Source organism: Musca autumnalis, unplaced genomic scaffold (genome assembly GCF_047663935.1).
Source record: "Musca autumnalis isolate F117 unplaced genomic scaffold, ASM4766393v1 scaffold_4, whole genome shotgun sequence".
NCBI classification, from domain to species: domain Eukaryota; kingdom Metazoa; phylum Arthropoda; class Insecta; order Diptera; family Muscidae; genus Musca; species Musca autumnalis.
Window position 1 is genome coordinate 46,394,234 of NW_027411977.1, and position 19,701 is coordinate 46,413,934.

The following is a 19,701-nucleotide window of genomic DNA, read 5'->3' on the forward strand; positions in this document are numbered from 1 at the left end:
GAAGGTACCCGAAGGACGGCACCGATATAGTATGGATACTATATCGGTCCCGTCCTTCGGGTACCTTCCCGTACCTTGCTCCAGAAAAATATTGCGCAGTCGCAGTGGGGCCTGCAAGAAGAACTTTTTAGAAAACATTTCAAAACCATCCGAGATGTACTGTTAAACTGCAAATTTTGTGTGGAAGGTCCATATTCCAAGCTGAAAAACGACTACATGAAATAATACGATGTGCAAAGTTTGTACCAATCAGAAGCTCCCTGAGGGAGTTATCCGGGCATTTTAGTTGGTATCGTCAAGGTTTCTTGGAGCTTAAAGGCCATTATCTCAGGAAGTATGGACTTACCCCCGATAAAAAATTGTACCGTCGTTAAGGGGGCGGCAAGGACAATCTGCTGAAACAAATTTAAAAACGTTCCGAGGAAAGCTCTTAAACTTCACTTACCCGAATAAGTGGATCGATATAGTCCATATTCGAACCCGATCTGGGAGTGACTTCGGGAGTTACTCTGTGCACCTTTTCAGAGAAAATTTTTAACTTTTATTTTAATTTTTGTAGGGCAAGTACCGGAACTTTAACTAAGTTTGGACAAAATATTACGAATGCGAAATTTTGGACCAGAACGGTTGCTTCGTTCGAGAGTTATCGTGCGCACCAGACAGACGGATCGACTTCAAATAGTCTGATACAGATTTCGTCCAAACATACTTTGCGCCTAAACCCATTATTTCGATGAACACATGTTTAGTCGTATCAAAATGTTATATATACGTATCAAAATGTTGTATGTATCCTTTAGTCTAAATGCTGAAATGCTATAGAAATTCCTATAGTTATGTGGGTAAAATCTTCAAAATACACGAAATCCACAAAAAACGAGATCATTTAAGAATTTTAACTAAGTTCCGAAGAAAAATATTAGGCTGTATAAAGATTGGTTAGTCGCTCCCTTCGAGAGCTATCGAGACCACCAACCAGAGGGACGAACATGTCTAAATCGACTTCAAGAACCATTATCTTCGGAACATTCGGACAATTACAATAGGAGATATGGACTTTCCTAAGAATCGCGAAAACTATCCGAAATAAACTTAAACGTTTATCCTGCTCAATGTGAATTTTTATCGGGAAGCCATCAGAAGCAGTGGATCGATGTAGTCCACACCGAGCACATCATTTTAGCAAAACATTTTAAAATTTTGTGAAGGTTGGTACCCAAAGTAGGAGAACGGTATGACCCGAAGTTCAAAATTTGGACCAAATCGTTTGATCAGGCAGATGGAGGGACGTGGCTAAATCGACTCGAAATTATCTGAACCGTTTCATTCAAACGTACTTGGGTCTAAAACCATTATTTGGATAAAGCAACTTTTATTGTTTCAAAATGTTTCACCTTAGCCTAAAGGTTAAAGTTATCGAAATTACCATGGTATGGTTGTTGACCAATCGAAGTAAAACTTTGCACACTTTTCAGATTTAGATGACAATACGTGAATATGAAACCAAAATCAATATGGGGTCCATTTTTTCCTATAGCCCCCATATAACGGTACCACCCGATTTCCGGTATTTTGCTTTTAACATCTGGTAACTCATTTTTCACACAGTTGCAGTTGACCAATCGAACTAAAACTTTGCAAACTTTTCAAATTTGGATGACAATACGTGAATATGAAATCAAAACCAATATTGGTCCATTTTTACAGTGTTGTACAGTGTTCAATTTTACATGCTTTTCAAACCCCATAACTAATTTTTAACACAGTTGTAATTGACCAAGCGAACTAAAACTTTGTACACTTTTCAGATTTAGATGACAATTCATGAATATGAAACCAAAACCAATATGGGTCCATTTTTTCCTTTAGCTCAATCTCAAGTATATACAAATAAAATTGAAAATCTTAAAAATGTATTTACAAAATAATTAAAAATAATTATAAAATTAATAAGTTTCAGTGTTCTATTTTTAAATGCACTAAAAACTAGAAAATAAGTATATAATTAAAAAAATTAAGTAACAGTGTTTTATTTATAAATGCACTTAAAAGTAGATCATAATTTTTCATGATAGAATCTCTCAAATAAAATGCTTGCCGTTCAATATTGTCACAATTTTTAATTCAAATGCGGGAAGGACCGAATCGGTTAGTTTGAGAGTTATCGTGCTCTCCAGCCACTACATATGGTGTCATAGGGTTTTTTTACACCTTTCGGGCTGTTTTCTCAAGAATTATGGACTTTCCCCTGAAAAAGACTTTTACCGTCCTAATTGAGACACCGAATGCAAGTTGCTTCAAAAAAATCAAAGTGATTCGAGAGCAGGTCTTAAATTGAACTTATACGTAATTTTGTGTGATAGGTACCCGAAGGAGTGGACAAACATAATCCATATTCGAACTTGATCTATATCTGGTAGATATATTAGGATGTGTAAAGTATGGACTAAATCGGTCACTCCCTTCAAGAGTTATCATGCGAACATTTTTTTCGAACATTTTTGAGCTCTTGTGGGGGACGTACCTGAAGGAGTGGACCGATATGGCTTTTGATGGAACTTAAACTATGTTTGGACAAAATATTACGAAGGCCAAATTTTGGACCAAATCGGTTGATCCGTTCCAGAGTTGTCTTGCGCTCCAACCACTACACACGGTGTCATAGGGATTTTTGCATCTTTCAGCCTATTTTCCCAGGATGGATGGACTTGCCCTTAATGAGACATGTACCGTCGTAAGCGGGGCAATGAATACAAGTTGCTACAACAAAAATCAAAGAGATTCAATAACAGGTTTAGGACCTGAACTCTTCCGACATTTTTTGTTGGATGTATCCGAAGGAGTGGACCGATTGAGTCCATACTAGAACCTCATATAAGTCTGGTACAAATTTCACGATGTGCAAAGCATACTCCCTTCACGAGTTATAGTGCGCAAAAATTTTCCGAACATTTCCGAACTTTTGTGGGGGAGATACCGGAAGGAGTGGACCGATATAACCCATCTTCGAACTTAAACTAAGTTTGGACAAAATATTTCGAAAGCCAAATTTTGGACCAAATCGGTTCACCCGTTCGAGAGTTATCGTGCGCATCAGCCAGCCAGACAGACGGACGGACATTGCTAAATCGACTCCAAATTGTCTGAAACACATTTCGTCCAAACATACTCACGGTGCTCTGAAACAATTTTAAATGGAAGATTCTTACACCTCGGAAGTTTTTGCGGACTCTGAAACTACAATGTTTATAGGTGAGAAAAATCAAAAAACAAAAAAAATCGCCGGAGCGCTTTTTAAGTAAATCGCGATTTAAATTGAATTTTTTAGGCGTTGTTTGGGTTTTCGCGATTTTGCTTAGAAACCGCAAGTCCTATCAAAATGGGACTAAAACAAATGATGTAGCTATGAAAATTCTCTATATGATTAACCGTTATGGTATTCTCGTCGGTTTTACAGTTTTTGAGATATAGAAGTTCAAATTGGGACAATTCAAATTCAATTCAATTCTGTATCGCCCCCTTATAAAACAATGTCATGACTGCAAATTTCCCAACTTAAACTTATATATGTAAAAAAATGTTACAACTTGGGATAAGTTACTTAAGTCAGTCTTGTAGAGAATTTTCACAGCTTTAAGATTTTCTCAGGTCCCATATCTATAAGACTTACCGTATTCAAGCAAAATCGCGAAACCCTAACAAAAAAACCTAAAAATGTGAACTGAGCTTATTTATCTCAAAAATGGTACAGGCTGGGAACGTCAATCCTCTAGAGAATTTTCACAGTTACAATATATTCTTTAACTCCATTTCAATTGGACTTGCGGTTTCCAAGCAAAATCGTAAAAACCTAAAAAACACCTAAAATGTGAATTTTGACCGCTATTTATTTAAAAATCCCTACAGCGATTTTTTTCTTGTTTTTGGATTTTTCTCATCTATGAACACTGCTGTTTCAGAATGCACAAAAACTTTCCCTGTGTAAGCGGTTTTCATCAAAAGTTAGTTAAGGGGTCTAAACCCATTATTTCGATGAGGGCCATTTTGCCCGTATGAAAGTGGCATAAATGCTGAGGGTATAAAAACAGTTTTGCTTTATGGTGTATATATAGAGATGGACAGTGGGTAAATACCCAATGGGTAAATACCCGGTAAATTGGGTAAATTGGGTAAATACCGGGTAAATACCCATTTGTGGGTATTTATTTGGGTATTTACTATATTGAATCGCTAATACAACATCTTAGACCCTATTTCTGGGTTTAGGCTATGAAATCGATTCAAAATGGATAGTTTTACAATACTTTAAACAAGTGGGTAAATACTTGGGTAAATACCCGAGTATTTACCCAAGTGTTGGGTAAAAACTCATTAACTGCCGAACCACTTGACGTACGCTGACGAAATTTGGCTCAAATCTTACTTATATCAAGAGAATATTTAGTATTGAAAATGGGGTCTCTAGGTCCATGTTTTAATATAGCCCCCATATAGCCGTACCTCCCGATTTAAGGTATTTTTTACCTATTAGCCTCATTGTACAATCATAGTGGCTGAAATTTGGCATAGTGAGTTCTCAATATGTAAAAGGTCCAATATGTAAATATGACAAAGGTCCACGTTTTCTAATAGCCCCCATATAAGGGTACCCCGATTTCGAGTATTTACCCAATTTTTGGGTAAAAACTCATTAACTGCCAACCCACTTGATGTAGGCTGACAAAATTTGGCTCAAATCTTACTTATGTCAAGAGAATATCTAGCATTAAAAATGGGGTCTCTAGGTCCATGTTTTAATATGGCCTCCATATAGCCGTACCTCCCGATTTAAGATAGTTTTCATCTATTAGCCACATTTCACAACCAAATTGGGTGTAATTTTAAACAGTGAGTCCTCAAGGAGTAGAAAATATCCTTGCACAAATTTGTCAATATAGGTCCACGTTTTCTAATAGCCCCCATATACGGGTACCCCGATTTCGAGTATTTACCCAAATTTTGGGTAAAAACTCATTAACTGCCGAACCACTTGACGTAGGCTGACAAAATTTGGCTCAAATCTTACTTATGTCAAAAGAAATTCTGGTACTGAGCATGGGGTCTCTGGGTCCATGTTTTGATATAGCCCCCATATAGCTGTACCTCCCGATTTAAGGTATTTTTCATCTATTAGCCACATTTTACAACTAAATTGGCTGTAATTTGGCAGAGTGAGTCCTCAATGAGCATTAAATATCCTTGCTAATATTTGTCAACGTAGGTCCACGCTTTCTTATAGCCCCCATAGTATATGGGTACCCCGATTTCAAGTATTTACCCAAATATTGGGTAAAAACTCTTTAACTGCCGGACCACTTGACGTAGGCTGACAAAACTTGGCATAAATCTTTCTTATGTCAAAAGAACTTCTGGTACTGAACATGGGCTCTCTAGGTCCATGTTTTAATATAGCCCCCATATAGCCGTACCTCCTGATTTAAGGTATTTTTCATCTATTAGCTACATTTTACAACCAAATTGGCTGTAATTTGGCACAGTGAGTCCTCAATGAGCATTAAATATCCTTGCTAATATTTGTCAATGTAGGTCCACGCTTTCTTATAGCCCCCATATATGGGTACCCCGATTTCAAGTATTTACCCAAATATTGGGTAAAAACTCTTTATCTGCCGAACCATTGGCGTAGGCTCATAAAATTTGGCTAGAAACTTTCTTATATCAATAGTATTAAAAGTATTGAAAATGGAGTCCCTGGGTCCACTTTTTGATATAGCCGTACCTCCCGATTTCAGAAACCCATATTGGGGCCACAAGAAAACGTGGACCTACGTCGACAATTTTTTGCAAGGATATTTTATACATATACAGTCAGTATGATTGTAAAATGTGGCTAATAGTTAAAAATACCTTAAATCGGGAGGTACGACTATATGGGGCCTATATCAAAACATGGACCCAGGGACTCCATTTTCAATACCCTTATTACTATTGATATAAGAAAGTTTTGAGCCAAATTTCGTCAGCGTACGTCAAGTGGTTCGGCAGTTAAAGAGTTTTTACCCAAAATTTGGGTAAATACTCGAAATCGGGGTACCCTTATATGGGGGCTATTAGAAAACGTGGACCTATATTGACAAATTTTTGCAAGGATATTTTCTGCTCCTTGAGGACTCACTGTGCCAAATTACAGCCAATTTGGTTGTAAAATGTGGCTAATAGATGAAAAATACCTTAAATCGGGAGGTACGGCTATATGGGGGCTATATTAAAACATGGACCTAGAGACCCCATGTTCAGTACCAGAAGTTCTTTTGACATAAGAAAGATTTATGCCACGTTTTGTCAGCCTACGTCAAGTGGTTCGGCAGTTAAAGAGTTTTTACCCAAAATTTGGGTAAATACTCGAAATCGGGGTTCCCTTATATGGGGGCTATTAGAAAACGTGGACCTATATTGACAAATTTTTGCAAGGATATTTTCTGCTCCTTGAGGACTCACTGTGCCAAATTACAGCCAATTTGGTTGTAAAATGTGGCTAATAGATGAAAAATACCTTAAATCGGGAGGTACGGCTATATGGGGGCTATATCAAAACATGGACCCAGAGACCCCATGTTCAGTACCAGAAGTTCTGTTGCCATAAGAAAGACGTAAGCCAAATTTTGTCAGCCTACGTCAAGTAGTTCGGCAGTTAATGAGTTTTTACCCAACACTAGGGTAAATACTCGGGTATTTACCCAAGTTTTTACCCACTAGTCTAAAGTATTGTAAAACTATCCATTTGAAACGAATTTACAACCTAAACCCAGGAATAGGGTGTAAAATGTTGTATTTGCCATTCAATATAGTAAATACCCAAATAAATACCCACAAATGGGTATTTACCCGGTATTTACCCACCGTGTGGGTATTTACCGGGTAAATACCCGGTAAAAACCATCTCTATGTATATACGACTTTTCGACTGAAAATAACAACATTTGAGGATTCTAGTACGCAAAGAAGCAAGGCATCTGTTGTCCCAACATAATCTCTTATAATACAATGTCGTATAAAAATACGTGATAAATGTATGTAGATATGTAACCACTGTATTGAATTTGTAAATCGCATTACTCAGTCATAAAAAATTGAAAATATACACTTTTACAAATAGCTTATCTTACTGTAGAACGTCATTAAAACTTGATTTTCTTAGTTTAATTTATTTTTTTTTTTTCAACAGAAAAATGCATATTAATCCGCTGCAATGCAGGGAAATACCTAGCTAGTTTTGTTTATTACCGTTTATAAGCAGAACTATTATTAAATAAATGGCAGACGTCGATGAGAACGTTTAGTTCGCACGTGATGCAGACAATTTGAAATTTAAGATACATACAATGACCGTCAAAATAAAGTAAACAACTAAAATTTATTTTAATAATTAACGGACCGGGGTCAGCGTTGCTGGTCCGTCGTTTTGAGTTTTAATTACAACCTTTTGCATGTAAAGAATAAAGTTACAATTGAAAAATAGGGTCCATTGTCAAACCGAGTTACTCATTCAGGACTTATCAAGAAATATTTTTCTGTAACTTTTCTTTTCTCTCACGGACTTTGTCGGATTTTCGCCTATTGATGCTGGTTAGGATTTGTTGTCGCCCATGTCGCCTATCTTTATTCTAAAGTGATCTAATTATAAAAGTTACAAAATGGTAAAGTCGAATTCTCCCGCTTATTGAGACTAATATGTTCTTAGTTTTTCATGACTGCTGAACCGTTGAACTTCTCCATTTAAGGAAATTTGTAAATATATCGTTTTTATTAATAGGGGAGATACCGTGCCACCTTCAAAATGCATGCCTACATCACACATTCCTCAAAATTTCATGAAAATCGGTTTGTTAGTTTTTGAGATATAACTTATTTAAAGACTGGCCGTTGTCGGGACTTCGGCACCAAGAAAGAACATTCCGAACGTTTTATACCCTCCGCCACGAACTATATTGAAAAATTAGTTTCCTGTCGTTTCGGAAATTTTCGGTATGTTCAAGGTTTAGGGGTAAAATTCGCTATATAGTCTCTTTTGAGGATATACAACGGAACGGACCCTCCAACAATATTCCAAGAGCAAAATATGTATTGTTAACATATTGTTGGATTCCTCATGTAGTATTGTAAATTCAAAAATAGTTTGTGTCAACTGAACAATATTTCTCTCTTTTCTTCGAAAATTTGTTTCTCTTCTCTCGCTATTCGATGCCGTGTTGAAAAAACAATTTTGGTGAGTTGTGGTGTGTTTGTATGACATGCTGCCTTTACCTTTGTTTTTGTGTGTATGTACTTGTGAGACTCTTGTTTTTATTTGTTTCTGTTTTGTTTCATTCTTCTTTCCTTTTCATGTTTGTTATGGTGTTTAATTATTCCTTATGTTGTGGTGGGTTCTTGTGGCTTTTTGTTTGTCTTTGTTGTCAGCCAATGCAGCAAACCATGTATTGTGTTCATCAATGATTGCAATGCTATACGCGACATTTATATCCAAGTTATGCGAAAAGTGTATATGAGAAGTATATGCACTCAAATCAAAAATTTCTGGGCTGGTTTTCTGTATTGACAATACTTTTTGTAAACAAAATTAGATTATGATAGTTCCTACAATCGGTATTGTTAACGATTTTAACAATATTGCGGAAATTCGAAAGTTGTTTTTGTTTTCTATGTTTGGAACAAACATGGGAAGCAAATTCAAATGTATTAATGGTCATTTCATTATTTTGTAGCCTTTTTTTGGGCATTTGAACTTGCCGACGAAAATATGGATTAGGATTAAAGTTCAAAAGTGTTGCAAAGGAGGTACTTAAAGGAATGAACCGACATAGACCATTATGGAAGTGGATCTTATTTTGGGAGTCATATCTTTTCGATAGATATCGCGTCCACTAGTCATTTCAGTGGGTCATCGTATAACTTATTGACCGGTATGCCCGGAAGCATGGACTTGTTCACGGAAAACATAATACCGCTGAAAGCAGGGTAACAACGAACAGCATCGGTATACATTACCCTAAGGTACCTCCATTTTAGAATTTAAACTAAATTTGGACAAAATATTAGGAAATCACAAGTTTGGACAAAATGTGTTCAAGAGATATCGTGCATACCATTTAAGTGACATTTTCAAAATATTCTGGGGAAGTACCGAAAGTTGTGGACAGGTATTGCCTAGCCACTACATATGGTGCCATAGGGGCTTTTTTACACCTTTCGGTCTTTTTTCTCAAGAAGTATGGACTTGCTCTGAAAAAAACTTTTACCGTGTTAATTAAGGCAGCGAATGCAAGTTGCTTGAACTTGTCCGTAACTTTGTGTGTTAGGTACCCGAAGGAGTGGACAAACATGGTGCCATATTCGAACCTGATCCATATCTGCTAGATAAATTAGGATGTGTAAAATATGGACCAAATCGGTCACTTCCTTCAAGAGTTATGGTGCGATAAATTTTTCCGAACAGTTTTGAACTTTTGTGGGGGAGGTACCTGAAGGAGGGAACGGATATGGTCTATGTTCTAATTTAAACTATGTTTGGGCAAAATATTGCGAAGGTCAAATGTTGGACCAAATCGGTTGATCCGTTCGAGAGTTATCTTGCGCTCCAACCACTACACACGGAGTCATGGTGTTTTTTGCATCTTTCAGGCTATTTTCTCAGGAAGCATGGACTTGCCCCTATTGAGACATGTACGGTCGTAAGCAGGGCAGTGAATGCAAGTTGCTACAACAATCAAAGCGATTCGAGAACAGGTCCTAAACAGAACTTTTCCGAAATTTTGTGTGGAAGGTAACTGAAGGAGTGGACTGATTGAGTCCGTACTAGAACCTCACCTATGCCTGGTAGAAATTTCAAGATGTGCAAAGTATGGACAAAATCGGTTACTCCCTTCAAGAAAAGTTTTCAAAAAATTCACAAAAATTGTCCAAACATTTCCGAACTTTTGTGGGGGAGGTGCCGGAAGGAGTGGACCGATATAACCCATCTTTGAACTTAAACTTAAGTTTGGACAAAATATTACGAAAGCCAAATTTTGGACAATGTCGGTTCATCCGTTCGAGAGTTATCGTGCACACCAGCCAGCCAGCCAGACAGACGGACGGACATTGCTAAATCGACTCCAAATTGCCTGAAACGGATTTCGTCCAAACATACTTGGGGACTAAAACCATTATTTCGATCAGGCACATTTTGCCCGTATGAAAGTGTATATACCCTCGTTAGCATAAATACTGAGGGTATAAAAATATTTCCTTTATATTTTCTTTTTATTTCACAGTTTTCTCCTTTATAAAAGTTTTCATTTCACATTTTCATTGAAACAGAACTGAGCCCCAGGCCTCAGTTTTCTCTTTATGTCAAAAGTTTTTGTAGCGAGAAATGCACAAACAAGAACAAAACTACGAAATATTAATGACAGAATTCAAATGCAGATGTTGTATAATTTTGGTTGAACTCAATGCATATTTAAATAAGGTAGAAGTGACAAACAGCTGTACACTTCCTTTTTGTAAATTTAGTTTTCAAAATGTAATTTGCTGCCATAAAATACTGCTTTTCATCCTAAACGTATAATAAAAATGCCCTACGACAGTTCTTAATGCTTTATATTTACACTAGCAAAATGCCCGCTACTTCGTATGCGGAAAGGGAAGAATATACAAATAAACAATATTTAATATGAAAATGGTGAACACTAAAAATTTTGATGTACCAATACCTATTTTAATTGATGTTTAATTTCATTTAAATACCGTTCGTACACCTTTAGTTCGAATTTCCAAAAAAAGAAATACCTTATCGCGTCCTACACGTCAACATTTTAAACTTCAGTTCACGTTTCACTACAACGGTAAGGGTAGTTTAAAAATTGTATCCACGTTTTTCAACCGAAGAAGTTGTAATTTCGGAATTTGTGATATCAAAATGTATTTCCGTATTTCCAACACCAGCTCAATATCTAAACACTAACACAGAACCTAATACAAAAATTCTAAATTCCAGCTATATCCCTTTATGCAACACCGAAACATCCTCCTTATCTCCACAATATACCCCAACTGTTATCCTAATACCGAATTTCACAATTTCAGCTCTACCTCTTATGGTACGTACATATATCCACAATGACATTCATAACAGCGAATATTATACCAAATTTCCGAATTCCAAATACCAAATTTAGTACCATTTAATAATTTTCGTACGAAAGTACAAATTTCAATGACTCCACTCTGGCAGTAATCTTAATTCTATATTTCAGAATTTTAGCTCGATGCGTTTATCAAATCCAAATTTTACCACATTAAGTACAATTTAGTACTTTTCGTAAATATAAGGCTACTTAAATCGTCCACTCAAACAGTAATCTTAATTCCAAATTTCAATACCATTTAGTACTTTTTCGTTAACTAATAGTAGGTATTTCCAATATCATTTCAGCCATCAACGACCCTCATACCAAATTTCATAATTTGTACGCGTTAAAAAACTCCTTATATTATCGTTCATGCAATAACAAAATCGTACTAAATTTAGTACTTTTCGTACACCTGTGTATAACCTCAAAAAATTACCTTCTTATATGAACTATTTATACCAACCGAGATTCTATTTTCCAGCTCTATCAGTTCCCCCAAACCCAATTATAGTAATTTACATATAAATTCATAACAACGAATTTGCGAAACCTCCTCCTAAAATTTCAAAAATTCCAAAAAAAATCCATCTCCATATCTTAACCCCAAATACCAACAGTGACTATAAGAACAAATTTTAGAATTCCACCCGTTCCTACTCCCGATACAACATTTAGACTTCTTTAGTACAACCACATCTCTCAACGCTATACTGACGATTATACACAATAACAACAAAAATCGTTATTCCAAATCTCAGGATTCCAGCAGTATCTGTTCGTACCCATAAGTACGATTTTTCAAAATTACCTCAATTCTTCACTTTAACAGTAATTTTAATTCCAAATTTTAGGATTCCAGCTCTAACCGTTCAACCAAGTCTAAATTGTACGAAATTTAATACTTTTCGTACCCACAAGTACGAATTTTTAAAATTTCCTCAATACTACACTCCAACTGTAATCTTAATTCCAAATTTCAGAATTCCAGCGCTATCCGTTCACCCAAATTTAATTCTATGAAATGTGGAGCCATTTAGTACTTTCCGTACCCATAATTACGAATTTCCAAATCTTCTTTTATCCAACACTCCAACAGTAACCTTAACTCCAAATTTCAACCAAGTCTAAATTGTACGAAATTTAATACTTTTCGTACCCATAAGTACGAGTTTCCAAAACTACCTCAATCCTACACTCCAACAGTAATATTAATTCCAAATTTCAGGATTCCAGCCCTATCCGTTCACCCAAATACATATTGTACCAAATTTAGTACCATTTAGTACTCTTCGTACCCATAATTACGAATTTCCAAAACTACCTCAATCTTACACTCCAACAGTAATCTTAATTCAAAATTTCAGGATTCCAGCACTATCCGTTCACCCAAACACAAATTGTACCAAATTGAATACCATTTAGTACTTTTCGTACCCATAGTATAATTTTTCCAAACTTCCTCAATGCTACAGTCCAACAGTAATCTTACGAATTTCCAAAACTACCTCAATCCTACACTCCAACAGTAACCTTAATTCCAAATTTCAGGTTTCTAGCTCTATCCGTTCACCCAAATCCAAGTTGTACTAAATTTAGTACCATTTAGTACTTTTCGTATACATAAGTACGAATTTCCAAAACTACCCCAATATCACAATCCAATACTCCGCTAGTAATCTTGATTCCAAATTTCAGGATTCTAGCACTATCCGTTCATCTAAATCGTACCAAATTTAATACTTTTCGTGCCCTTAAGTACGAATTTCCAAAACTACCTCAATCCTACACAACAACAGTAACCCTAATTCCAAATTCCAAATTTGAGGTTTCTAGCTCTTTCCGATCACCCAAATCCAAGTTGTACTAAATTTAGTACCATTTAGTACTTTTCGTATACATAAGTACGAATTTCCAAAACTACCCCCATGTCTCAAACCAATACTCCGTCAGTAATCTTAATTCCAAATTTCAGGTTTCCAGCTCTATCCTTTCACCCAAATCGAAATTGTACTAAATTTAGAACCATTTAGTACTTTTCGTACACATGAGTACTAATTTCACAAACCATTTCCTTATATAAACACCACTTGCCAACCTTCATTTCCATACCAAATTCCAAGTTTCTAGCTAAATCCGTTCAAAATACACAATTGGTACTAAATTTAGTACTTTTCGTACACTTAGAGGTCGAATTTCCAAAAACCCTTCGGTACATCTTTCTAACTATCCATCAGTGATATCCATTCCAAATTTCAGAACTCTAGCTCTTGCCGTTTGCCTAATACAATGGGTACCATATTTAGTACCTTTTGGTACTTTTCGTACCTTTCTACGGCGAATTTCCAAAAACCCAGCCTTATCTCACACCTACGCACCGACAGCAACCCACAGTCAAAATTTCAGCTTTCTAGCTTCTGCGGTTTCGTCTGGGCGATGATATACATGTCACTCACTCACTCACTCACTCACTCACTCACTCACTTATCACTAAGCTCTTTTATATATATAGATTTTGATTAAATTTTTTTCTATTTTAAGGGATTTTCAAAATGTACTTATGTTTTTCCTGAGAAAATTTTTTTGAACTACCCTATTATTCATTATTTTCTTTGACAATTAATTTTCAATAACAACAATGTTGTTTTTGTAAACTCGTTACTTCTTGTAATTCATGCATATGCCTTATATAAATTTGCCTTGGTTGAACTGAAATATTTGTTACTATTTTTTAAAACAAAAAGTATTTTGACAGGAAAAGAAGACATAAGCTGGGCTTACAGGATCATCTTGTTATTATACCCTCCACCATAATATAGGGGGTATAATTATATTTGTCATTCCGTTTGTAACACATCGGAATATCCTATAAAGTATATATTCTTGATCAGTGTAAAATTCTAAGTCGATATAACCATGTCCGTCTCTTGAAATCAAGATACAGCTCGCAATTTTTGAGATAGAGCTTTGTAATTTGGTATTGAAGTTTATATTTCTCTTAGGATGTTTGGAATTGTAAATAGGCTATATCGGTTCACCTTTTGATATAGCCCCCATAGAACGGTGCCACCCGATTTTCGGTATTTTGAAGGTTTTAGCCTTAGCCTATATAACACCGAAATGGCTGAAATTTGGTACTTAGCCTTTGTTGGAGGTATAAAACCCAGAAACTTGTCGCTATAAGTCCACACCTTCATATAGCCCCGATAGAACGGTACCTCCGGAGTTTCGGTATTTTGCAGGTTGTGGTCACAATAATCCACTAAAAAGGCTGAACGTTTTGTACTTAGTCTTTGTAGAGGGTATAAAACTTTCCCCCAGAAATTTGTAGTTATAAGTCCACGCCTTCATATAGCACCCATAGAACGGTACCTCACCATTTTCGGTATTTTGAAGGTTGTGGCCACAATAATCCACTGAAATGGCTGAACTTTTTGTACTTAGTCTTCGTTGGGGGTATAAAAGTTTCCTCTAGAAAATTGTCGTTATGAGTCCACGACTTCATATAGCACCCATAGAAAGGCACCTCGCGATTTTCGGTATTTTGAAGGTTGTGGCATTAATATTCCACCGAAATTGTTCAAATTTGGTATTTAGTCTTTATTTGGGGTTAAAACATTCCATGTGAAATTTTCGGTAAAGGTCCACGCCTTCATATAGCCCCCCATAGAACAATACTTCCCGTCATTTGGTATTTTGAAGGTTGTGGCATAAATATTCCACCGGAATGGCTGAAATTTGGTGTTAAGTCTTCGTCGGGGTGTATAAAACTTTCCCCGAGAATTTTGTCGCTTTGAAATTTGTTATTTAGTCTTCCATGGGATTATATAATATTCCAGAAGATAATTATCAGTATAGGTCCACGTCTTCCTATATCCCCCATAGAAGCGTACTTCTTATTTTCGGTATTTTGAAGGTTTTAGCCACATTATCTTACCGAAATATCGGAGGTTTGTTATTTAGTCTTCTTTGAGTCTAAAATCTTTCCGCCAGAAATTTGTCGGTATAGATCGAAGTTTTGATATAGCCCCCATAGAACGGTACCTTCCGATTTTCGGTATTTTGAAGGTTGCGGCCACAACAATTCACCAAATTAGCTGATATTTGGTATTTAGTCTACGTTCCCAGCAAAAGATGTCATTACTAAGTAATGACTTTATTCAGTAAATTTTGGCAGTAGTAACTACTTACAAATTGACCGTAAAAGTCATTATTTTTACATGGGGATGTCATAGGAAGGAAGTATTTCCTTAAATATATTTTTTAAGTACATACTTAGCCACATACCGGCAGTCGAAAAGAAGCTAAAAAGCATATGGGGAATTCCAAGTGAAATCGGACAGTTCGGAGAAAAGTAATTTTTGATTTCAATTGTTTTTGGTTCAATTAATGTTCCTAGCCAACAGAACATTTTAGTATATTTTAAAATTTTTTTTTGACCAACGGTACAGAGGTATCGCCTATTGAAATTATCACATTTTTAAAGAACTATGTCCAAATAAATACTCATAACTTCTTTAATATTGGTCCAAATGGGACCATCTTTTTTTTGAATTGTTTGTTTTTTCATCAGCTATCGAAAGAAATACTTAAAAGAGAAATGCACAGTGGGCTTCAATGTAATTTTCGGGATTTAATATTTAAAATCAATTTTTAAATATGATTGTACCCTTCGATTTTTTCAAAAAAATTATATGTTAAACTACGTTCAATTACAAAAATTTTAAGCTCTTAATCGTAATGGGATGCGAATAAATACTATTTTTTCTGAATTTTTTAAAATTTTTCGATACAATTTTTCCTTAATACCTTTGTCCAAAATTTGTATTTCCTGTATTTTTGAAGCTAAGAGTACATATTTATCATTATATGTTATATATTTATCATAAAAAATAGAAAAAATGCACAGTGGGCCTTAATGGAATTTTCGCTGATGTATTTTCAAAATCGAAAAATGACGCAGTTTTTAAGATGTTTGAGATAAATTCATAAATATAAAATCAAAACAAATATTTATAAATGAAACTTTTAATTTTTTTAATAAAATAATACATTTTAGACAAAGGTATAAAGGAAAAATTAAATTGACAAATTTTAAAAAATTCAGAAAAAATAGTATTTATTCGCATCCCATTACGATTTAGAGCTTAAAATTTTTGTAATTGAACGTAGTTTAACATATAATTTTTTTGAAAAAATCGAAGGGTACAATCATATTTAAAAATTGATTTTAAATATTAAATCCCGAAAATTGCATTGAAGCCCACTGTGCATTTCTCTTTTAAGTATTTTTTTCGATAGCTGATGAAAAAACAAACAATTCAAAAAAAGATGGTCCCATTTGGACCAATATTAAAGAAGTTATGAGTATTTATTTGGACATAGTTCTTTAAAAATGTGATAATTTCAATAGGCGATATCTCTGTACCGTTGGTCAAAAAAAATTTTAAAATATACTAAAATGTTCTGTTGGCTAGGAGCATTAATTGAACCAAAAACAATTGAAATCAAAAATTACTTTTCTCCGAACTGTCCGATTTCACTTGGAATTCCCCATATGTTCTATTTTTAGAAAAAATTGAGGTGACATTATTTTCAAATTCAACACTCCACATTTTTTTTTTTTTTTTTTCATTCGATATCTGCTAGTTTTGAGCACACGAAGCTCTGATTTGTAGCCAAACACACTACACACTAGGCCACTCGCATGAACAACAAGGGTTGGTTTAACTCATCCATGTACATCAACATATTTTTGTAATTTTGTAAACAAAAAACACCCGTTCCACCTTACTCATTACTTAGTAAGTAAGAAAGTAATTAGTAATGTGTAAACTGTTATATATATATACTGCCTGATAATGCGGAGTGTAATGAGCACTCATTACCCGGTAATGCAAGAAGTAATAACATGTGCTTACCAACATTTTTCTGGGTTGGAGGTAATAAATAACCCTTCCAACTGAATTTCGTCGGTATAGGTCCACGTTTCGATATAGCCCCCATAGAACGGTAACTTCTGATTTTTCGTAGTTCTGAGGGTTGTGACGTCAATATCTCACCGAAAGAAGAGAATTGTCAGTATAGGTCCACGTTTTCCTACATCCCCCATAGAAGCGTACTTCTTGATTTTCGGTATTTTGAAGGTTTTAGTCACATTATATTACCGAAATATCGGAGGTATGGTATTTAGTCTTCTTTGAGTCTAAAAACTTTCCACCAGAAATTTGTCGGTATAGATCGAAGTTTTGATATAGCCCGCATAGAACGGTACCTCCGATTTTCGGTATTTTGAAATTGCTGAAATTTGGTGTTTAGTTTACTTCAAATTTGACCTACATACATTTCCAAAATTTTATGCATAGCATTTCTGATAACAGCGACATTTTTATTTTTTAGAATGAAAGACAATTCATTTCAAATTTCACAAGCACATCAATATCATTAACTTATATTAATTACATAGAAATATCTTTATAGAGACATTCGACGGTATTTCATTTTTTCATCTTCTACTGCGGTATTGGCGACAGAGAATTGTAATATGGCGTAGAAGGTGTTGGTGGAAGGGTGGTGGTGGTACTGGTTTTCGATAATTGTGTTTGTATTGTTAAGGCCATTTGATTACTTCTATTCGATATCCTTCGCTTGCGTATTCCAAATCTAAAACATATAGACGTTATTATTTATATTCAGTTAAAATTAAACAGACATAAACAGATTCACTCACTGTTCAGTGATTGCATTTAAAACGTCCCGCCGACATATAAACAGGAGAAATATCAAAACACCCTGTGATGCGTTGCAAAAATCTGTTATACCGAAAAGAAAGTCCAGGGATTCATATTTACGGCAACAATACGAAATAATGTCCATAATCCACGATATACCCATAATTATAAATAGGCGTAGAATCATAAATACACTGTAAGAAATGGTTTGAAAAACTGTGTTACATTGATTTGTATAATTATATTACATATTTGTATAATTGTTTGAATAATATGGATATAATTACTAGAAAGAATAGTACTATTAAAAATTATTATTGGTAATGAGACATTTTACTGGATATGATATTCTCTTGATGGAGTCGAACAACTATTTGTCCCGAAAGGTAACACACTGTATTATACCTACCATGATATAAATCAATAGTTTGGTAGAGGATTTGTAATTAGTCGGAGGTCAAAACATCTATCCTCCGGTTTCGCTCTGGTGAATGAAAGATAAAAACTAAATTCTTCCCACTGATTACAAGGAAGAGTAGACCGAAGATATACTTAACATGACACGCTCAAAAATCCCATGGCGGCGTTTTCTTTGATACCGGATTGACCCAGAACCACACAACACCCGTGTTCCGGCCAGCGGCTGCCACCTTAGTGCACATACATATGTTTGCATTTTTATCGTTTTTATGTGTTGGAAGCAGCATATCGCGGAATACCAGCTCAGCCTTGTTTCGGTCAGTGCCGGCACGAAGGGAAACCCAGGACCAATATAGATGTGCTCGGTTTGTCACATTTGCATCCACCACATTCAAACTTCGGTGTGATGTAGTAGATTCCGGGAGTGAGTGCATCTTAGAGGTTGGTCCCGACTCGTCCATGTGAGGAGCTAGTATGTTGCTGCATGCTGCGTGAACACAGCCCCCGGGTGTGTTGTTGTCATCAGAATACGAGTTTCCCCTGCAGCTCCCAACAGCAGCAGTACTTAACACCAGCTGTTGCTGTTCCAATCCCTGCAAATGCCTTGAGTCTGTTGTAACGTGGTTTTGTCGTAGTCTGGAGTAGACTTAGTCGTGTCCAGGGTCGCCATAAGGGCCCACTAAACCTTACGGAATAATAAGACGAGTAATCTCCCTTTCCTGGGGGGTTAATTGATGTAAAATTAATTTATAATCTACTGATGCTTAAACACGATAAGAAGTGTTTATATAGCAAATGGTAGATCGGTTAATTGACGCTGGTTGTCGGCTACTTGGATTGAGTATTGGTGGTTGGAAACTTCGTACGAGATATGTGGCTGGTGGAGTGGAGTAGGGCCCAACGGCTCGTTATTACGTTCGGATGCGGCGATTCGTGGTTGCCCTGGAACTGGATGATTCGGAGTTCAGTAGTAGACGGGAGAACGACCGGTGATTCGCTGTTCGGTATTAGGCGGTTTGAAGATAATCGTGAACTCGGTGATACGCCGTTCGGTAGTAGGCGATTTGAAGATAATCGGGAACTCGGTGATACGCTGTTCGGTAGTAGGCGATTTGAAGATAATCGGGAACTCGATGATTCGTTGTTGAGTATGATCGTGGATGCTATGCATCGTGGTTCGGTTGAACGGATATCCAAATGCTCGTGTCGTGGGTGTTCGGGCAATTCGGCGATTAGGGGATCATAGTGGAGTAGTTCGGCGCTTCGTGTCGTAGTTGTTCGGCTACTCGGTGATTCGTGTTGTAGATGTTCGGCCACTCGGGGTTCATATGGCTGCTCGGGCCCTCGACTCTCGTGTTGTAAGGGTTTGTTTACTCGGTGAT

General features: G+C 36.0%; 2 protein-coding genes across 4 annotated transcripts in view; both read right to left on the reverse strand.

The window, feature by feature from the left end:
* LOC141403880 (G-protein coupled receptor Mth2-like) overlaps positions 1–19,701 on the reverse strand; it is a 536,210-nt gene that overhangs the window by 355,711 nt on the left and 160,798 nt on the right. The window lies entirely within an intron of this gene.
* LOC141403876 (G-protein coupled receptor Mth2-like) overlaps positions 17,531–19,701 on the reverse strand; it is a 36,585-nt gene continuing 34,414 nt past the window's right edge. Inside the window, exons 6-7 of the mRNA XM_073986936.1 lie at positions 17,899–18,093; positions 17,531–17,831 (exon numbers count right to left, since the gene is read on the reverse strand). Coding sequence (XP_073843037.1) covers positions 17,681–17,831; positions 17,899–18,093 — 346 coding nt within the window. The 3' untranslated portion in view covers positions 17,531–17,680. The remainder of the gene's footprint in view (positions 17,832–17,898; positions 18,094–19,701) is intronic.